The sequence below is a fragment of the Puma concolor genome, chromosome E4 (assembly GCF_028749965.1).
Source record: "Puma concolor isolate L17-30 chromosome E4, mPumCon1.1.hap2, whole genome shotgun sequence".
NCBI lineage: Eukaryota > Metazoa > Chordata > Mammalia > Carnivora > Felidae > Puma > Puma concolor.
In genome coordinates, this window is record NC_141683.1 from 25423284 (window position 1) to 25445835 (window position 22552).

The window sequence follows — 22552 nt, forward strand, 5'->3', positions numbered from 1 at the left end:
CCTCTCTAAATGAAGTATAAAACAAACAAAAACAAACCCTATGCCAAATCATTTCTGTTGCTTCACCCATGACCTGTTTCCTCAGCTCCTTTGTGCCTTTGCACGAGAACATGTGCACGAGAACAGGCTCCCTTGTCACCTTCCCCTTTCCATCTGTTCCAGCTGTCAGCTCACCTGCTGTCAGTCTTCCCTGGGTGATAGCCTAATCCCCAAGCAGCGCCTAACTGTGAGGCTGGGAACAGGACTGCAGGGCCCAGAGGTGAAGAACCTGCAGGAAACAGCCAATGCTAACATCTGAACCCTCAAAGGCCCCTCTTTGGAAGCTTATCCCAGGAGACTCTCAAGGTTTCCTAATGAGGAAAAATTCCCCAATAATTGTAACCCTTAAAACAAGCCCAGACTGCTCAGAAAACAGCCAAAATTCGCAAGGAGATGGATGCACTTTCCTCTCACTCTTATTTCTACTTGTGATTTTGGAAATCATTTTCTCACTCATGTCACAGTCTGAGAGTTAACTCTGGCTGTCACTTGGTGAACCATTAAAACAAATAACAATCTGATAAAGCCATATGATGGATTACCTCTTCAGGTCCCATGAAATCCTGCAGGATCAAAAACTATGTTGAGGTTGATCTGCATCCCTAATGGTGGAAATGACGGTTGGAAGTTTTCCATCTGGCTAAGCCGGGGATGGCAGGGTAAAGTCATCCCAGAGTTCACGGACACATTATTTGTCACCTCCCTGTCCCCCATGTTAGTTAGCACTCGTCTGTATGGAACAGAAGCTGGGAGAAATAATCTGTACTTGCTGGCAGAAGACTTCAGTTGCTGACCGGACACACAGAGAAAGGAGCCAAGGCAGCTGAAGGCAAGGAAGGCATAAGTGCCTTTTTTTTTTTTTTTTTAAGTTTATTTATTTATTTAGAGAGACACAGAGGCAGCGTGAATGGCGGAGGGGCAGAGAGAGAGGGAGAAGAGAGAGAATCCCAAGCAGGCTCTGAACCATCAGCACAGAGCCCAACGTGGGGCTCGAACTCATGAAACCGTGAGATCATGACCTGAGCTGAAACCGAGAGTCTGATGCTTAACTGACTGAACCACCCAGGTGCCCCAGGCATAAGTGGCTTTTTGATGACTTCTGGAGACCAGAAGGCCACGAAAAGAACTGTTATGCATAATCTCAAAATCCCTTCTTTGGACAATAAGGGTCACTTTCCTTATTTAAAGTATGTTCCAACACAGGTAATTCATTTCTTTCACTCCTTCCCCTGCACCTTGCTCCCCTCCCCAAATATCCAAAAGTAAAGTCACTAACCTTCGATTTTCATTGATAGAGGAGAAAAGACAAGAAAGAGAAAAGACAAACAGTCTTTTGGGTGGTTTGGTTTCATTTGCCACTGTAAGCCTTCAATTCAGTTTTTACGGTCTCATTAATTTATTTCTTAATAATTCCTAACTGGTTATTACCGGTCAGCGATGAGTTTTATTTACTGAAAAGTATTAATGTAACAGTTTTTCTTTCTGAGCCCTTCCTCCCTGACAGACATTTTTGTCGTAGTAAAATGAAAGAGTCTAGTTGGGATATTGTTGTCCCACTGCTTACCTTGGGCAAGTCACTTAACCCCCAGTGTCTTAGTTTCCCCATCTGAAAAATGGGGATAATAATTTATTTTTTCCCAAGGTTGTTTGAAGATGAAATAGGAAAACAAGCATGCCCGTGATTATTAGCATAAGGTCCAGCCAACCAGCCAGCAGTCAACAGTATTCCTTGTACCTGACTCACCTGCTCAGATAACCTAAAAACAGTCCTCCCTCAACTTCTTTGCTTTGTGCTAACCCATAAGACAACTGGTTTCTGGCCTTAAAAACAAACAAACAACAACAACAACAACAACAACAACAACAACAAAAACAAAAAGGAAAGGAAAAAGAAAGAAAGAGGCACTAGAATGCTTTTCAAATTTAACTTAAAATACCTCTTCCCTTTAATACGATGGCAGTATAAAACTCACGGACCTTGTTATGCCTTGGATTTAATCTATGTGAAGTGTCCACCTGCTGCAAAGGAGTGGGGTGGGTGGGAAGAATGAACTGTGTCTACCGAGCCCCATGCAGAGAGACACAAATGTCATTGTGGGGTGGCTGCCTCCCCACCATCCAGGCACACTGACATTTCTCTCCTCTCTGTCAATTTTTAAAGCAGGAAACAGCTGTCAGAATATGTAACACAGCAAACCTGTAAACAGGAGCACATCTCCCACTTTAATTGACAGGGCAGGGGCTAAGTAGGTACCGACTTAGCACGCATTTCCTGAGTGCCTGCAGGAGAATATCAAGATCAAAAAGGATCTTCGGGGCACCTGGGTGGCTCAGTTGACTAAGCGTCCGACTCCTGATATTGGTTCAGATCCTGATCACAGTCGTGAGATCGAGACCCGTGTCAGGCTCTGTGCTGACAGTGTGAAGCCTGCTTGGGATTCTCTCCTCCTCTCTGCCCCTTCCCTGCTCTCATGTGCTCTCTCTCAAAAGTAAATAAATAAACATTAAAAAAAAAAAAAGATCAAAAAAGATCTTGGACCACATCAAATCTAGGGATCTAGATGGCCAAGGTGCATCTCCTCTCCTACTACCTTACCAACTCTGTCCCCAAGAATTCAGGCAGTCTATCTTTGTTCATTTTATCAGCCGTGAACTTTAACTCCTTCTTTACTCCATCCCCTACACCAAAACCCCATACTCTAACCCCCGTACAAGGAAATACTTAGGAGAAATGCCAGCCTTATAGGCTTTGACAGTCCTCAGCTAAACAGAGAGCATCACAACCCACGAGAATTGGCAGGGAATTGGTTAAATGATGGTACATCCATTCATATAATGGAATTCTGTGTAGCAATTAAAAAAGAAGGCAGGGGTGCCTGGGTGGTTCAGTCAGTTAAGGGGCTGACTCTTCGTTTTGGCTCAGGTCATAAGATCATGTTTGTGAGTTCGAGCCCCGCAAAGGGCTCTGTGCTGACAGCGGGGAGCCTGCTTGGGATTCTCTGTCTCCCCCTCTCTCTGTACCTCCCCACTTGTGCTTTCTCTCTCTCTCTCTCTCTCTCTCTCTCTCTCAAAAATAAATAAGCATTAAAAAATAAATACATAAAAAATTAAAAAGGAGGTAGATGTCTTTGGACTAATATGAAAAGAATATCCAAAAAAACAAAAATTAAGTGAAAAAAGGAAAGTGAAGAACAGTATGAGTGGTATACTTCCTTTTTAAAAAATGTTTACTTATTTATTTTGAGATGAGGGGGAGGGGCAAAAAGAGGGAGAGAGAGAGAATCCCAAGCAGGCTCCTCCCTGTCAGCACAGACCCAGACGTGGGACTCAATCCCACGAACCATGAGATCATGAGATCATGACCTGAGCTGATATCAAGAGTTGGACACTTAACCAACTGAGCCACGGCACCCCAAGTGATATAGTACCTCTTTTTGTATTCTCCTTATTTGATTTCATGGTATTTCTTTTTTTAAAAAAATATTTTTAATGTTTATTTATCTTTGAGAGAGAGAATGAGCAGGGGAGGGGTAGGAAGAAGGGACAGAGGACCCGAAGCAGGCTTTGTGCTGACAGCAGACAGCCCGATGTGGGGCTCAAACCCAAGAACCATTAGATCATGACCTGAGCTGAAGTCGGAGGCTTAACCAACTGAGCCACCCAGGCACCCTGATTTCATGATATTTCTAATGTAATTTTATTGTATTAAAGGATATGTCAGTTGTTGCCTATGCATAGGCTACCTCTGGAAGGACACAGAAGAAACTGATTTCAATCACTGGCAGAGGAGAGAGGAAGTGAGGGTCAGAGATGGGTAGAAGCTTGACTTTTTCTGTATGTTCTTTTGAATTCTTTGCATTTTAAATTAAAAAAAATTTTTTTTAACAACCCCTGTAAAAAAAAGGAATGGGATAAAAAGTTGACGTTGCTGGATTGTGTGTTATGAAAGATGAGTGACACAAACCGAAGCAGATCAGGAAACATGTCTTCACTCAGAGCAAAAGAGGGGATAAAGCTGCTGGGATGTTTCTGAGCCTTTCCTTCACCTCAGCTCTTCAGCAGAGAGTAGAGAAGAAAGCCAGCAGCCTGAGGCCAGGTGACCAGAGTTCTAGTTTTAGCCCTTGCTGAGTCCCTTGGAACAGCTACCCAATTTCTCTGCATTTGGGTTCTTTCTTTTAATCTTTCAGCTGAGAAGGTTTTCGTTAGATGTTTTCTAAAAATCACTTCAAGCTTTTCTACTCCGTGCTTATTTTCTTGGGACTCCTGCAAACAGCTGACCTTTATAGGACGTGCTACAAACTTCCAATTGATGTCATCTGGGCAGATCAATCTGATGACAGCTGAGAATGGCCCCATAGCAGCCCCCCGACTTTCCAAAAGAAGGGAGCTTCTAGAATGCGTTCCTCTGATGTTTTCCAAGGGTCCAGAGAAAACCAGGGGCAACGTTTGTGAAGGCAAGAGACTAGGAAACGCCTGTCCACGGGCTTTGTACGTTTTGGCAAGCGCAGGCAGCCACGTTGATACGCACCCCCTTTATTAAATGTCCATTTCACTACCCCCCAAAAAGCCTTGTTATCATGAAATGAATTACTTGATGCATTCCAAGCCCCAGTCACAAAAATGCTGAACTCTCTTGTAAATCCATTATTACCCAAGCCTAGACAAAAAGTGTTTCTGTTAGCCAAGGAAATTGCACACAATTTTGGTAAGTAGCGCTCTGGCCACAAAAGACGGGAAGTGGGCTAGGGGACATCAAGGGCATTCAGACAGAGATGAATGGGTGGGCAAGGTTTGTGAGGCCACCTGTTTGACTATGGTTGTCCCTGCTCTTACTGAAGGTCAACTTTGAATACACATGTCATAGCTTCATTGAAAGCCAAAAACTAATTCTGACGGGCTCAAATACAAATTTTTATGTCCCAAATTCCTTATTTAATTAAAAAAAAATGGAAATCTTCTGCAATGTAATGAAATTTGGTCATTAAGGAGTGTTATATCTAAGCAGTCCAGATAGACCAGCTAAACAATCCTATTATTAAAAGCCTCTAGAGTGTTCAACAACCTCCCGAGATAAGAAAGCTTGGGGTGGCAACACAGCCGTCATGATAGACAAGAAGTTCTCATCCTGTCCAGCCCAGGCTTCGTATGCCTTTATGCTTTGCACAGACTGCTCTCTCTCTCTCTTCAAGGAAGGCCATTCTCCTCTTGACTCCCTGCCCGGTTCACTCATCCCCCGAGATCAAGCACAAAAGTCACTTTGTGTGCAAGGTTTCCCCAACTCCATCCATCCTGGTTGCCATTCATGTATTTGTGCAGGTATGCGTTGCTAATTTCTTACTTTATTTTTTTGATTGCGAAATCAATCTATCATAACTGTTTGGAAACATATGAAACAAAAACGAAAGTTCTTCCTTCAGACGGCCAATCCTATCATCCCCCTCTTCACCTCCTACCCTCGGCCTTCCTGATGTTAGTTAGCACGGTGTCTGGCACATTGAAGACCCTTGATAAATTATCAAAGAGTAATCCAATAATGACTAATGAAGAAGTTAATAATGCTTGTGGGGATAATAAATATTCAGCATTTATGGAGCATTAGCTAAATATTTTACAAAAATGAATGAATGAGCCAAAGCATTGTTCCATTATGTCCCTATGTAGATTTTAGTATTTTACTCATAAATATATTTAAAGAATGTTATGATGAAATGAATTAGAAAAATATTAATCACTTGCTAAATGAAAGCAGACTGTAAAACAATATGCACAGCAGTATCCCCTTTTTTGTAATAAATTATAAATACATACTCACATATATGTTTCTTGTCCAGAGAAAAAAACAGGAAAGGAATATATCCTAATACTGTCATCTCAAGGTAGTACGATTATGGATGATTTTTATTTGCTCTTTTTTGTTTCTATATTTATATCTTAACCATGCTTTGCTTCATATAACAAGAAAAAAGTTGTTTTAAAAGAACAATACTGTTCAATCAATCCTTTTCAACAGTCTTTTCCAGGATTTAAAAAAAAAAATCAAAAGAATTCTTAGTTTAACTAAGTAAAAAAAATTTCTTTTTTTAGAAAAGATAGCAAATCACTAGTGTTCTTAATGGAGAAAGGGCAGTGTTCAAAGAAGAATTAAACAAATTGTTCCAGTTGGAGGAAAAATTCAATTTACTGCATGCAGACTGTGTTTCTTGACTAAAAAACAAGTTAATTCCTCTCATTCAGAATCAGTATGCATATTCACTGCCTATATTTCATCTCACATCTGCAAATTTAATTTCTCCTTTCTTGGTTGTCAGAAGATTAGAAAATAAATTTTAGCTCAGGCAATGAATCCTACTTGGCAAGCTCAAAATAACTTAATTATTAAAAAGCAGCACCAAAGACCAGCCAGCAACCTTCCAAAGGGCTGTTAACACTACTTAAAGGAAATGGGGTCTATTTGTCTTAAAGAAGACTGGGAGATATAACAAATAATAAAATAACAATGTTTTGAAATTCCCTGCAAACCAACAATGCTGCACATGACCTGTCCTTCTGAATTTTAGCCATCATTATGAAAGATAATTTCCCATCAACAAAAATTATAAAATAAGGTCATCGCACCACCTACAAGAGATTATAGGCTTAAAACAAAACAAAACAAAACAAGATATGTGCTGGCCAGAATATTTGGATGTAGTTCCCAAGAACCAAGAAATGAAGTCCTCCTTTTGTGATACTCTATAGCTGAGAAGGAAACTTTCCAACAGAAGCCTACCAGCTGCTTTAAAAATGCTTTAAAAAAATAATCTTCCTGACGGTGTACTTGGGAGCACCTTTCTCTTGGGGAGGAGGGGAGGTGTCCCTGTTAGGCACATTCAACTTGTAGATATCTATGTCTTTAAGTGTAGGAATGGTCTCTGAATATGCCCACATCCAAATCAAGATATTCAAAGACTACCTTTTCAACACCTGACAGGGACTCTGCGTTCCGAGTCCCCCCGTGAGCTGCAGGGGATCCTCAAGAGCCATTGACCCCCTCACCGTGAAATAGAACTGCTCGGTCTCTTGCTGGTTGGCTCTCCTTTTAGCGATGCTGGGCTTGCTCATGAAGGTTTCTGAGACCGTGGACTTGACGGATTCCATAGAGTTGCTGTACTGGAAGCAGTCAGACACATCAAAATCCTCGACGGTCACAATGTCCTGGATGGTCTGCAGAGTGGCCTCCATTGTCTTCTTTACCTGCCGCGACAAGGGGCAACGTACTGCATGAGGGGCAGGTTGTGGAAGAGCAGGTAATGGGGGAGTTTGGAGCTGTGGGAGGGGCGGCGGGAGGGTACAGGGGCTGCCGTCGGGAGGTGCAGCCCCATTTCCCACCCGATAGCGCTGAGTGAATGAGAGCCATTGCACGGAATTGGCTATACAGTGCTCCTCTCTCGGGTGAGGACCTAAAAACCACCCCCCCCCCCCCCCCCCGTTCATGCTATGTATTTGACCCAACTCTTTTGGTGAATGTTTGCTTTTTAAATTTAATATTAGCTCTTGGCTATAATGGAAGTGCTACTGGAGAGAATAAAACAAACCCAAACCAACCCCATGATGTAAAGAGCTAGTTAAGATATGAGACGGGCCTGGTCCCGCAACGCCCCAGGTTCTGTTTCAACAAATCAGTGAATTTGTTTCCCCATTTGCCAAGGAAGTGACCCATCCCCAGTCCTTCCTGATCTTCCTGACTGACTGAGATGCCAGGTAAGAAGTCACGAGAGCACAAAAGAAAGAAGCTGGATAATTAATCACGCTATGCTTTTGAACTAGCTGTTGAAAGCAAGTACTCTGGGCCCAGAAGAAAGTCCCCCTTTTCAAAGACGATGGAGATGTTTTAAGTGTCAAAGTCAAAGGCCTCTGTTTGTTTGAAAATGCTGGAAAAAACCAGGCATGAGGGGGTGGTTTCAGAGACACAATATTGTTCACACAGCTGCCAAGTGCCATTTTGATTAAATGTGTAGAGGGGGAAAAAAAAGCATTTTGCAAAGCTCAAAATAGAGCTCAACCTTTGGCAATGCAAGAGCAACTTCCTGGAGTTCAAGGGCAGGATGTAGCAGGGGGGAAAATCCAAGGCTACATTTGGCTAGGAAATGTTTGCGGCAGCCCGGACATTCTCTGCATGCTCCTTCCACCTGCTCCCAGATGGGCAGCAAGAAAGAGGTTCAACAGGGAAACTCAGAGGGTGGCTCCAAGTCTCCTAAGCAGGAAACTCACCTCTTCGTTCTCAATCTTCAGGGTGGACAGACGAGACTGCAGTTGCTGGCATCTCTGTACCAGCTCGCTCTGGACAGGCTGCTGGGCACAGAGCTGGGAAGCCTGCCAAAAGAAAGCAATACCAGGTCAGGAAGAGGACACAGTTCTTTTGGCGGTTCCAGAGTCCCATTACTGTTCATAAAAGTACTCATGTTCAAGCCGTAAGCCTCACGGTTTCTATGTTAAAACAAAAGCCAAAGGCAAAGTGTGTGGGCCTCCTCCAGGACCAAAGAACACAAGGAGGGAATGAGGAGTGGGACCTGTTTGGAAAGATCAGGTCTCTCTGGGGCTTATCCCCCGGCTGGCGCTTGGCAGGGTCTGCAGCTCCACGGAAGCCGGCGTTAGGCCAGAGAAGAGCACCTCGGGCAGCCCCAGCTCCAGATGCACAATGCTCCGGCGGGAGGATTTCCTGTAGAAGTCCGAGTGGCCACCTCTCCGGCCCCTCCTTCATTCCCCTCCGTGCACCAGAGTGAAAGCAGGAGAGAAGTGGGTCAGGAGGCTAGCTTGCCGCTGTTGGCAGCCGGCATGTGTTTATAAATCTGGGCCATGCATGAGAGGTCTGACTCAACGAGAGAGAGCGTGAAGCCAGGAACAAGTCCCCAGGCTATGCTAGAGGGCCCCACAGGGCACAGAATCTGGTGGATCTCCATCCTTTTGCCCCAGATCTGTGTGGGAAAGGAGTCTGCCCTTCCCTAAGAACGACTGCCAATAAGCTTTTCCCTGCGTGAAAAGATGGTTGAGCCACTGTCTCCTGATGGGGGCATGGCTATGGCACGGGCATGAGGTCACCCACAGTCCCCAGGATGACAGATGAGGAACAGAAGGCTGGCAGATTAGGAGGCAGGAGTGGAGGCAGCTCCTGTCACCTTGCCACCATGTGTCCCTTAGCCTCTTGTCTGCATAGAGACATCTGGATAGAACTGGCCTCCTTCTTCCTCAGCAATGAGTGGGCACATTCACATGCCCACAGACCATTCTCTTGCTTAGAAGACAAAACCTCTCTTCAAATGGAGGGGGCTGAGACCTGACCTTTTCCTCCATTGGCTTTTAAGCTCCCAACTGACTTGACCTCCTCCCCCAGCTGAGGAGCTGGCCTGAGCCAGCTCTCAGATCTGAAGAGAGCTGACTTCACTCTGGCTCTTGGATAAGCAGACACAATGGAGAAAGCTCAGTGGCCAGGATGGGTTAGAGCCAAGAGTGAAACTCTCTGGCTGCCTGATGTCACTGGTCAGGCATCCAGAGCCCCACAAGCCTGTGGGGGCACCAAGAGTAGAGCCAAGCACCTCCTCCCGGTACATCTGAGAGTGCTTGGCATCCACTCATGTGCTGACTGCCCCAGAACACCAGTCAGTGCGAGGCCTTGGCCAGTTTCAGGACTTCCGGTCAAAATGCCACCCGAACCTTGGCCTTAGTTCAAGGACTTCCAGGCAGCTCCCTCTTATTGCCTCCACAGTCTACAGACAACCCACACTGGTGGGGAGAGACTGGCTGTGGGGACCCAGAAAAACTCGCCTTCTCATCTCTTTATTTTCTACTCCTCTGAAGGCTAGGCTGGAATGCAGAACCTCTGCAAGATTGAGGACTGACCCTGGCCCCTGCCTAGCTCAGCCACTGAGCAGCTGTATCACACAAAGAGAGGACCCAGACAGAAGAATGGACTGTTGCTTTTTAAAGTAACCCAGACCTAGCAGAAGGACTCGTGGAGGGAAACCTACCTCTGCGTCTGTGCCTTTAAGAAGCAGCAGGGCTGCTGATGCATGCTTTGGCAGAGGTCCCCTACCGGGGTGCAAGGTAATGCACTCCAGCTGTGCTCCAGAGCATGAAACTAAGGCACTGACAGGGCTACGAGGGGGCCCGAGCACCCAGCATTTGGAGTCTCCCTTTATGGAGACAAGCTGTTTGGCTCAGAAGGGAACTCAGTCAACACCAGGAAATGTATCACTCCACTCAGCCGGTCCCCAAGTTCCACTGATTCTTGGGATGGAATCTCAGTGGCAGCTGGAGAAGGGGACTGGAAGACGGATGGACCAGCAGCAAGGGCAGGTGAGGAATGGGGCTTCCTCGGGCTTGGTGACACCCCTTTCCCCCACTCTGACTGCACACGCTGCCAGCTCACTTTCCCATCTGTTCAGACACTAACATTTCCTAAGTCACAGAAATGGAAACAAACTGTACATGGTTTGGTTTTCCCCAAGGAGAGGAAAGAAATCATCTCCACATTTTTGTCTTCAGGATAGAAATATCCGCCTCTGCACTGTGGCCTACTGATGACAGCGAATCTTCTGGTTACACTGCAACAGTTGTCATTCTGGAGCAGGGTTTTCTAAAAAGCATCTGGATACTAATCCTGAAGGAAACACCATATACCCTTGTTGACATCGTTGTTTTCTAGTCATTTGGGATCCATTCCTCCTTCTTCTGGTAACTTTGGCCTGACTCTCCTCTGGAGGAATATCCCACCCCACAACTCAGGTCAGGTACTTTGGATGGGGCTCTCCCCAACTCAGGAATGGAGCATGTGATGTAGGCATAAGCCAGTCAGTCACCTGAAGATACACAGTCACAATAATTGGCTCAGGGATAAATACATCAGCCAATCAAAATGATGGGGAACTTTGTGGGGGCTTCTAGAAGGGAAGCAGATAGTCTTTCCACTGGATTTGGATCTATTTGGATCTTGGAGCAGGCTGGAAATACAGACACCTTGCCCTCATGGGAGAAGAGTCTACCTGAGAATAGAATCTGTATAAAATGTGAAACAGAGAAAAAAGCCCCTGAGTCTTGATAAATTCCCAATCCTAAATCCAAACATGCCTGAAGATCCATTTGTTTCTATCACGTAAGCCTATACATCCTCCTTCTGCTTTAGCCCAGAGTTTAAGGGGTAGTTTCCACCGCAGGAATGGGGTTCACTCTCATTTGCATGCACAACCACCCCAAGTGGAACCAAAAGATTCAGAGTAATGAAAACCAAAGAGCTTCTTGTTCTTCTCACTTTATTGAGGCCCTTCTTGTTTTAGTCTTGGAGGTGAAAGGTTCAAAGCAGGGCCCCCATGTTTCTGTTCTTCTGCCTGGGCAGACAGCATCAGGCCTCTGGGATGACATCTTAGCTACTGTCTTGTCTGTAGGTACTCATTCTTTTTTGTTCAATACCCAAGCAAAACTACACCTTTTATTGCAATCTTCTAAAGCCAAGAGAGTAAGATCCTTCGGATCTCTGCCAAGTGACAAAAGATCACATCATTATTGCCCTGCTTAGCCCTTCCTCCCCATCAAAAGCCTTTAGTATCTGGCACCATCTCAGCTCTTCTCCCAGACTCATCATTTGGAAGCTTCCGCCAACGATTTCCCTCTCAGCATACTCAACTGTCAGTTTTTAGAACACACCTGCTGTTTTTCACCTCCACGGATCCTGCTGGACCTTTTGGGTGCCCCTCCCTATGCACATTTTGAACTCTCTCTCCACTCGCCAGACTGGAAGCTCCCTGAGGGCCCTAATCCCCAGCGTCTATGGTCAAGCCCGGCAGGGGCTCGGTAGCTCTTTGCCGAATGAGTGGAATGCTCCTCACCCACCTGACAGGAAGCCAGCCCCAGAATAACGTGGCCTTAGTCTAGTGAATCTGGACACAAGGGAGTGTGGTGATGGGATGAAGGCCTCACCATGTCCCCCATGTGGGGCTGGAACTCAAACTTCATAGGTGGGCAGAAGACATTGTTGTACATCTCCATGAGGCGCTGCTTGTCACTGGTGGCATCCAGGTTTTCTACGGCATTCTCGATGGCATCCAGACCCTCGTGCTTGGACTGCTCCAGATTCAGCTCAGCAGAGAGGAAGGTGCGTAGCGCCCGGTTCAGGCTAGCGTGGTAGCCTAAATCACAACACTGCTGTGGGACGGAGAAGGCACATGAGCAAACCGTGGACAGTCCCGAGGCTTGGGAGAAGGGGATGGTGGCCCCCATGGCAAATATGACCCTATCGATGAGACTGGCATTCTGGCTTCCAAGATCTGGGTGAGATTTATGGTTTTAGCTGCCAGTCCAATGGTAAACACGCCTCAGAGGACTGCAGGGTGGTCAGAAGGAGAGGATAGGATGAGATTATTTAATCATGTGCTGCGCACGGCTGGCTACTCAGTAAACATGAGAAGAGCTGAGAGTTAAAGGGAATCCTCTTCCATTTTAGGATTTCTCTGGGGATACCATTATAACAAAACTCAACAACAAAAATATTGCCTGCTTCTCCCTGAGGGTCACTGTGGTCAAGTCACTACACATGAACCAAGCCAGGCCATTTCGGCATTCAAGGTTCACAAATCCCAAGTGTTGCAAGAGCAGATCATTTACGGAAACTCTGAACTCTCGGGGGCAAATAAAAGAATGGGGGGCAGACTCTGTCGGTTATCACCCCCACCAACGCCCATTCTAAGACGGGCCTCAGCTGCAGCCTCGGATTTCTGCACTAAAGCTCCTGCCCAACAGAAATAATATTTATAAGACCAAAATTTTTTTTTTCTTTTCTAAGTTTATTTTGAGAGAGAGAGAGAGAGAGAGAGAGCACGAGTTGGGGAGGAGCACACAGAGACTGAAAGAGAGAATCCCAAGGAGGCTCCCTACTGTAGCACAGAGCCAGACATGGGGCTCAAACCCATGAACCGTGAGATCATGATCTGAGCCGAAATCAAGACGCAGATGCTTAATCGACTAAGCCACCCAGGAGTTCCAAGACCAATAATTTCTAAGCATAAGTCTTACTGGGAAAATTCAGATCATGTGAAGGATTCTGATTTTCTAGGGTAAAAATGGGAGGAAAAAATGGTATGAGAGAGGCAATATTAAAAAAAAAAAAACAAAAAAACCCAGCACTGGACAGGAAGTCAAGCAACCTTGGCAAAGCCACTCCCCAACCCTGAACCTGTTTCCTTGGCTGTAAAAGGAACAGATTTGGCTAGGCCAGTGGTTTTTAAGCTGCACACCACAGCTGTAAGGTTCTATGCCACTGCTCAGGCTGCCCCTGAGAAGGAGATAATAGGGCAGCAAATAGTACAAGTGGGAGCCTCCCATCTCTGGTTCAGCCAAACTAGCTTTGCTCTTTTATCTACCTAATATACTGGGATGAGGCCTAGTTTGAAGAAAGAATTCTGCTAGAGACAAAGTCTGAAAATACCTGGACTGATTATGATCCCTAAGGCCCTCTTCAGCAATGGCATTCTGTAACTCTATGACAATATTCCCCATCCCTCCCAAAGGACCCAGGGATCCAAATTCCTTGGCCATCCATTATCCCCTCGATTGCTTAAGCAGCTCTGAGATCCAGAACCTGAGAAGAAACATGAGAGAAGAATCCAGGGATAGAGTAAGACCATCTGCCTGACTGCTGTTTCATTCCATGGGCAGGCATCAAATGAACTTCACCTAGCTTTTCCCCTCATCACGTTCACATTGGGAGCAGCCACGATTGGGGAATAAAAAGCATGTGACGGCCCTCCTCCTCCTCGTATCTGACGAGGAGCTTAGCAATAGAGCGCCTGTTGGGCTAGGCTCTGGGTCAGTGCCAACAGGCTCTAGCAGGTGCCTGGCTGCAGCGGAAGAACAACAGTGACAGCTTAACTAAAGGCGGAGGATGGAAACTCAGTTGGGAGGGAAAAGCAAATGGAAGCAAGACAAAGGCAGCTGATTGGCAGACTTCACGTGCAGGGGCCCTTCCTCCTCTGAAAGAGGCTGCTGGTCTACCCAGGCTGCCCTTGAACTTGTAAACCTTCCTGACTAGCTCTGTGCAGATGCCGATGATGAACTGGATGCCTGTAAATCTATGAGCAGAAGTAACACTGCCCCCAGGGCTGAGCCAGTGGGGAGCTTTGTTGTTATTTAAAAAAATTTTTTTTCTTAATGTTTATTTATTTTTGACAGAGAGAGAGAGAAAGACAGAGCATGAGCGGGGGAGGGGCAGAGAGAGAGGGAGACACAGAATCGGAAGCAGGCTCCAGGCTCTGAGCCGTCAGCACAGAGCCCGACACGGGGCTCGAACCCACAGACCACGAGATCATGACCTGAGCCGAAGTTGGACACTCAACCGACTGAGCCACCCAGGCGCGCCGCCAGTGGGGAGCTTTGTATACAGAAGAGAATTAGGGGGAGGCAGGGCACCCCTCATAGCCTTTACATATTTTTGGTCACCCCACTTTCCTCTCCATTTTCTCTACCTTTGCCTTGATTCATACCCTTATCTTATACCAGTGCTGTCTGCTTCACTGTCTTCGAACGTGGCTTTTGTTATGCCACTCCCCTGCTGAAGAATAAAAGCTACACAAGCTTTTATTTTTTTCTAAAGTGAAGTCCACCTTCCTTAATTTGGAAATTTAAAAATGCCTCTATTTTACTAAGTATGCTTACTGTATACCAGATGTGTCCTAAGCGCTTTATGTGCATTCTACATCTTAATCCTAATAACCCCGACGAGGTTGGTATTATCTTAATTTCCCAGGCTAGACAGGTGATGCTCAGCGAAGTTAAGCAAGGCCAATGGCCAGCACAAATGGCAATCTGTCTTCAGTCTGACCATCAACATCACCTCCCTCTATTTTCTTGCTTTCCTTTCTTCTGCTCTAACCAATGACATACTCCCGCTTAGGGAAGAGGACTGGAAAACAGCAGGTCTCAAATCAGCTACGTGATGGCCAGCAAGCAATGTAGCCTCTCTCAGCCTCCAATGGGGACAACACCGGCCTTGTAGGTTGTTGTGAGGCTGATAACAGGCACTGCATTTACATGCATCTGGCACCACGCAGCCACTTAAACATCAATCACCAAGATTCCCAAACCCCTGACCTCTGCCCTTTCCCCAGCATTTTCTTCCCTTGACATATTTCCCATTCTTCTCACTTGTTGGAAATGGACCCAGTCTTCAAGATCCAAATGAAATTCCCAGCCTCTGGGAAGCCAGCCAGCCCTGCAACCCTGGCATATATTGACCTTGGCCCCCACTCAGAACCACACTCATCTGCAGCCCTCACGTGACACAGAACACACTCCCTCACTCTGTGACTTGCCATCTCATATCACCCCAACCAGAAGGCAAGCCTCAAAGAGGGCCTGACCAGTGTCATTCCTTCTTTGTATCCCTTACCACGAAACCTTGTTCACAGTTGGCATTTGATAAACAGCAGGTGACTGACCGATGCCAGGAGTACAGGATTCTAGCCTTTCGGGAAATAATCCATTTAGGCTGAACACCCTACGTCAAGTGGGTAGATGTGGCCACTGAAGCCCATTGTTTTGCTCACTCTGTATGGCCTATGCAAGGCTGCCTGCGCCTCATTTATGTAACTGTTCTATAGCTTCTCTGTGCCAGAGAGTGGGGGTCTGACTCACAATGTGCCCTCTGGCTCTTCTTTGCCTCCAGCCAAGCCAGGGAGATTTGGAATAGGTTTTCCAGAGCCTCGGCTATCCACAAATCTCCACAAGGGTGACAGCCAGAAACTGAGGCTTTAGCAAAGAAGCAATTTCTGGCAAGGTTAGGTAAACGAGATTTGAATGTTTCATCTCTGTTCCTGGGAGAATAGAATAGTGAGTAGAGGCAGCACATTAGTTTTCTCACAATGGGGACAAAGTATGCTTTCGGTGGCTTCTGATGAGTTCTGTGGCCATGCCGAGCTCCCCTGGCCATTGCTGGGTTATATAAATGTTTGATGAAAACTCTCTCAGGGGAAATCAAATTTTTATAAGAATTTAATGATAGCCTATCCAGATGTGTGATGACTTGAGTTGACAGCTCATTAACCCTTTTCTAGTTCATGTCCTCACCCAGAGGCTCTAGAGAAGGCCTAGAAAAGAAACATGGGTGTTTCATAACAGCCTCTTCAAGGTCACACAGAAGAGAAAAATAAATGTCGTTTATAAGATTTCCTCCTAAGAAAGCTGAGTTCTCTCGTGTCCAACTTGGGTGCACACGGTGTCACAGATTCTCTACCCGCGTACTTAGCACTCACAACCCTCCGGCTTACGCACGAGGACAATGCCCTGTTCTTCATTCATCCGTCTGCTCCTGGGTTGGGAAAGCCACAGGAGTACGGGGGAGGAAAGCCACATTCCCAGTGAGCCTACAGTTCTTAGACTGTAGGTCAGCTCAGAATGTCTTTTTGGCTTGAAGTCAAGGTTTTCCTGGTGTGTTTCAGATGCCTCGTGCGGACTTCTACAGTCTCAGTTGAAATCTTACTATATTATAAAACGAAGTCAAAGGCTAGTCCTTGTGTCAATGCACTGGCATCGACAAAAATAACTTCTTTTCACTTGTCCTCGATGCTTTCAGCACACATTGCACTTGCACACCACTAGGAAGGAGGCAGCATGGTGCACATAACACAGATGGCAATAGACTGGCTCGCGAGTCCTCCCATGTCTTAACGCAAGCTCTAGAAACTGTGAAGGTCAGAACATTAAGATACCCAGGCTCCCTACTCACTCACGCCCTAACTGTTGGTTTACTGCCAAATCATCCTTTGGGCCGTTTTTATTGCATGGATCGTCTAGAAAACTACCGAGGGGCGCCTGGGTGGCTCAGTCAGTTGATGTCCCACTCTTGATTTCGGCTCAGGTCATGATCCCAGGGTCGTGAGATCAAGCCCCGCGTCAGGCTCTGCACTGAGTGTGGAGCCTGCCTAAGATTCTCTCCCTCTCTCTCTGCCCCTAGCCCCAGCTCACACATGCTATAAGAAAGAAAGAAAGAAAGAAAGAAAGAAAGAAAGAAAGAAAGAAAGAAAGAAAGAACTACTAATAATATGTAATAGTAGGGATGACACTCAGAAACATGATGCTGGGCAAAAAAGGCCAGATACAAAAAGTATATACTGTAAAATCCCATCTTTGTGAAGTGTTACAGAAGACAAAACTAATTTATGGTGAAAGAACTCAAAACAGTGGCTGCTTTGGGGTGAAGGACTAACTGGGAAGAGAAAAGAGGAACTTTCTGAGGTGATGGAAATATTCTATATCTTCATAGAGATGTAGGTTACAGGATGTTTGAATTTATCAGAACTCTTGAAACTGTAACACTTAAGTTCAGGCACTGAATGTAAACTATATCTTCAAACAGTATTAAAAGGCACAAAAAGGAAAAAAAAATTGTGCCTTAGGAAATTACCTTCTTCCTCCTCTGTTTCTTTCTTCCTTCAATGAATATACAATGTGTTCAGCTATATATTAAGCACACCTTGTATATGTTTATACAGTAAGGTATTTTCTTTAAAGTTTTTATTTACTTACTTAAGTAATCTCTACACCCAATGCGGGGCTTCAGCTCACAACCCCAAGATCAAGAGCTGCATGCTCTTCCAACTGAGCCAGCCAGGTGCCCTGGTTTATATATTAAGGCAAAGAGACTTGTTTCCTGCCCTCAGGGAACTTATAGAGGAGACTAAGACACTTTCCTCTGCTCTTAGTGCAGTGATTCAAACTTTTTTTAACTTTCAACTCACAGTAAGAAATATATCTTATCCTGTCACACACACACACACACACACACACACACACACACCCCTAACGTAACAGCTTCACAAAATAAAACTTAACCTTACTAGTATGATGTACCAAGATATTTTATTTTCCTTTCTATTCTATTCTATTCTATTCTATTCTATTCTATTCTATTCTATTCTATTCTATTCTATGGCTAGTTCAACCCATAAAAGTGATTTCATGACTTCCCCTAATGGCTCATGGCCTACAGTTTGAAAACCACTGTCCTAGGTAAGCCCCCTGTGCTTAGTGTTGCAATAAGCCAGTTACATGGAAATTATTTCTTCGTATGTCTATGAATACCTCTAGGGCAAAAATTATTTTTGATGGTAAGCACATAGCCTCATTCCAAAGAAATATTTACTGAGCAGAATGTTATCAGCTTTACAAAAAAAAAAAAAAAAAAGAGTAATACATCTGTCCTCACCTTAGGCAAAAAACAAAAGCAAAACAAACAACAAACAAAACAAAACCAGAGCGCTTTACTGAGTGGCCCAGAATGCCACAGTAGCCTACACCCGCACCTTGACTGAGCACTGAGGAGGCTGGTAGGGTTCTTTTTCATGAGACCCCATATCACATCCCAGGAAGACAGGCTCTTAACATACCTTTCTTCTTCTTCTTCTTCTTGTTAAATGAGAAAAAGTTGCAAAAGAGCTTGCTACTTCGACTGATTTTAAAACACCTACTTACACCTGCTATAGAGTCTATGGGCTGCAAAGCTCATGACTGACACAGCAGTAGGGCCCTCTCTCCCCCTGAGGTCAGCATTTTGGTGAAAGGGGTGGGAAAGGTGCCCCGGGGGCCAAAGAAAGAGGAAAGGACAAACCAGAGGAAGAGGTGTGATGGACTGCATAGCCTGATTTTTTTTTTTCACCAAATGCGAGATACATAGTAGAAATGGAGCATAAGAAAGGATTCTCTTCCTTGTGCTGAGAACAGGCATCTGCCCCAACAGAGAAGAGCCATTCCTCTCAGGAGAAGAAAGGATCTTGTTTAGGGCTCCGACCTCCGCTGAAGGACAGTGTTCAGATTGGCTTCAACGAGCAAAGAGAACAAAGCGGTGCCTGAGCAGGGATCAGGGCTCCACTTACCCAGGAAGACAATGACACTCAGGGCATTAAGAGGCTGAAATCTACTGCATCAAAAATCCCCAGCTGAAGGAACGCTTTTATTTATTTACTTATTTTTTTTAAAGTTTATTTGTTTACTTTGAGAGAGACAGAGCAGCCCGAGCGGGAGAGGGGCACAGACAGAGGGAGGCTCTATGCTGTCAGCACAGAGCCTGATGCGGGGCTCAAACTCACAAAACTGCAAGATCATGATCTGAGCTGAAACCAAGAGTCAGATGCTTCCCTGAGTGAGCCACCCAGGAGCCCCCGAAGGAACTAATTTAGAAAAGTTCCCCAAGCATGTAAGGCCAGATTTAAGTACCAATGATCTAGTCTAGTTCTGTTTGCCAGAGAGAGGTCGGGGAGAGGGGAGTAAGGCAGAGTTCCAAAACAGTTCAGTGACAAGGCCGGGATGACCTGAATCTTAGACCAGACCCTACGTGGTAAAGTGTGGTAGGTTCATGCACCGAGAAACCACGTCAGGCGAACGAGTGTGCAGGGGGTGGCCAGAAGCTGGTAAAGCCCAGTGGCTGCCTGCTAACAGCTAGAGGCAAACATCAGGCCTCAGAGAGAAGGCCAGCCCCGTGTACCTGAAGGCCAGGAGGCTGGGCAGCTGACACTAAGCCAGCCGGCTCCAGGCCCTCCACTTTAAAGACTGGAGGGAAGGGTGTATTTATGCAGCTACGGTCAGGACTGGCTCGGGAACTGGGCCAGATGGGAGGCTGCGGGTGGGAGAGACTGCAAGACTCAACCACGAAGTGTGAGGAAAAGCAGCAGGAAAAACTGGCCAAGGCTGACCCATGAGGCCAAAGACACAAAGCGTATCCCTCGTGCCCGCCCCAAGCAAAACACACGCGCCTAGCTACCTACTGCTCTCGTCATCTTTGTATCACGTATCAGAGAGAATGGGCCATATGTCAGGGGCATCTGGATGCCTTCCCGACCAGGACCCTCATCTGCAGTGTAACTGGGGGCAGGGAACCCTCCTGAGCCCCAGATTCCTTATCTTCAAATTGTAGGTGGTAACACTGATCCAGAGGGCAATATGACTATCAAGTGAAATAGCAGTGGGAGACGTTAAGTGCCATCTAAATATAAGGCATGGCATTCGAACTCCTTAGCTCTTTCCACTCACTTCTAGGTGCAAGTAGCTGATGTGAGAGAGTATTCCCTGGAGACAGAAGCGCATTGCAGTTATGAGCATGAGTTGAGTAATCAGACCTAGGTACAAATTTCGCCCCTGTCACTTATTAGCTGACTCTGAGGAAGTCATCTAAACTCGGAATTTTAAACTGTAAAAGTGGAGACAAGAGTGCCTTCCTCCCAGGATTCTAGTAAGACCTGAAAAAGACAAAGAGGGCTTCACCTGGTACCTGGTACATGGCAAAACCCCTAACGGGCTGTGGCTACTATCTTCGTAATCCTTCTCCAAATGCTCCAAGACGCCGGGGCAACAGGACTGGGGAACGAACACCTGACCAGTTCTCTAAAACCAGGAAAAACGTGCCCTTGAGCCCCCAGCTTTAAGCACTTACATCAATAAGGTCAGACAGGTCGTGGATATAGTACTTGAAGACAGATGCATTGGTTGCCTCCAGAGCCAGCAAGTATTCATTCCGGGCTTTAATGGCCTTCAACTTATTTTCTGTATACTTGGCTTGGCGCTGAAAAGAGAACAAAAGTTATATTCTTTTTTTTTTTTTTTTTTTAAAGGGGAGCTTGTTCTCTAAAAGATGAAAGGACAGTACATTCGAGAACCACAATTGTGCTGCTACTCCCTACGCGCTGTCTGCCTTAAATTGGGTTCTAATTCTGTTTAATGAGATTCGAGGTCATAATGTAGATCAATCCAGGAAAGGTTAATGAGGCTCCCTACTTTAGACACATGTCCCACTTTGGTTCTATCTGCAAATACCATCCTCTATCCTTGTGCCACCGTCCAGAAGAAGGTGTCACTACCTTCTGAATACGGGACATGTGAAGCCAAACCCTAGATGTGCAGTCCCTCTCCCAGGTTTGGGAAAGGTTTGGGAAAGGTTTCTATGGTTTCTTGTGAATCTGCTACAGGTGAAGAACTAGGAGCCCTCCGCCCCGGGCCCAAGTTCTTCCAGTATCCACAATTTCTTCCAGGGCAGACAGCAAGGACTGACTTTTGGCTGTTAGGCCCTAAAGGAACCAGAGTTACCTTGTTCTGTTCTTCACAGCACCTACTGGAAAACTCCTATCGGTCCTGACTTCCACAGTGCTCGTCCCCAGCCCCTAAGCTGCTGAAGCACACGTACCTTCTCCTTCATTTTCTCAATCTTCTTCACCGAGCTCCTCCGGACATGCTTCTCCTCGATGCGGACGTTGGATGAGGAGTCAGGGGAGCGTGGGGTCTGCCGGTCTTCCTGCTTTACCGATTTTCCAATTTGCTTCTCCTCCTGCTTCTCTGCCTCCTTTAGTTTGCTCTGAGCACTGATGCTGTCGGCATTGTACATGTGATATGTCTTCATGACCTGCAAGACACCCCCCGCCCCCACCCCCAGAGGTCAAGCCAATGGGGTCAAGTTCTGCTTTACAGACTGACAGATTCAGATTCATGTCCCACGTGAAGCAATACCCTCATACCCTGAAGGGAAAAATTCTTAAGTGTTCGGTTCAGCAAACATTGTATATTAAAGACCACTCCAAAGCACAGGAAAGCAGCACTTGAACTGAGCCAATATGTCTTATTATTAAAATGACTTCGCGTCTCCCATCATCTATTATTCACTTCTATTTATTAACACTTGTAATCATTACTCCTTTATATTGGCTAAGTAATTTGTATTGCTTAGCCGTCTCACAACACCAAGCACGCAGGAAACACCACCACCACTCAGATCCCTAGAGCAAAGCCCTTTCCCTGGCTGGTTAGGAACCCTGAAGAAGGCAGCACTGCCTGTGGAGTAGTCTGCTTTTTGGACATTTCAGATACAAAATACGGAAGGAGACAGGCTCCAAAAGCTCTTTCTCCTGCTCTAGCATTCTAGGGGTCAGTCTGGTCTGCTTCGTGAAGATCGAACGCCCTTTCTCACAGGAACCAGAACAGCAGCAGCAATAAAAATGGCAGTTATCATTTACTGAGCGTTTAGTATACGTTTGGCTCTGTGCCGAGTGCTACACACCCGTCTTCTCATTTCATCCTTACAGCCACCCTGTGGTCTAGAAAACAACCCTAAGAAGACTATAGACCCACACAATAATTCAGGTAAGAGCCTAGAAGGAATAAAACCCACATCAGGTGAAACTAGAGCTGCCACAGGAAGGAATATATAAAAGGAGAGAAATATCGTTTTCAAATTCCCCGTCGAAGCAACCGTCTGGGAGTCCAATCTCTTTTCTTAATGAGGAGGCCAGGAAGCCTAGGACTTGTGTCTGTTTCCTCCCAAACATACTTCCAGCCACAAGGTGCCCACTCTTCCCTGCTGGAGCTCTCTGTTCCCACACAGGGGCCTCTAGCTCCTATCTAGGAATTAAAAGTGCTGATTGCAACTAAGCAAGCTGAAGTTCAAGAGTGCTGACATTTTGGTGCCGTGCGATTTCCTTGAGAGGGAGAAACAGAGTGTGGTAGCTGGGTG

General features: G+C 45.9%; 1 protein-coding gene across 6 annotated transcripts in view; it reads right to left on the minus strand.

The window, feature by feature from the left end:
* The window catches only part of SRGAP2 (SLIT-ROBO Rho GTPase activating protein 2), a 235426-nt gene that overhangs the window by 48750 nt on the left and 164124 nt on the right, over nt 1–22552 (minus strand). For 4 of the 6 annotated variants that reach the window (XM_025921151.2, XM_025921149.2, XM_086693633.1 and 1 more), the window contains exons 6-10: nt 21233–21448; nt 20486–20614; nt 11989–12213; nt 8290–8391; nt 7075–7272 (exon numbers count right to left, since the gene is read on the minus strand). In XM_025921151.2, coding sequence (XP_025776936.1) covers nt 7075–7272; nt 8290–8391; nt 11989–12213; nt 20486–20614; nt 21233–21448 — 870 coding nt within the window. The remainder of the gene's footprint in view (nt 1–7074; nt 7273–8289; nt 8392–11988; nt 12214–20485; nt 20615–21232; nt 21449–22552) is intronic. The other 2 variants (XM_025921150.2, XM_086693631.1) reach the window with 1 other exon arrangement.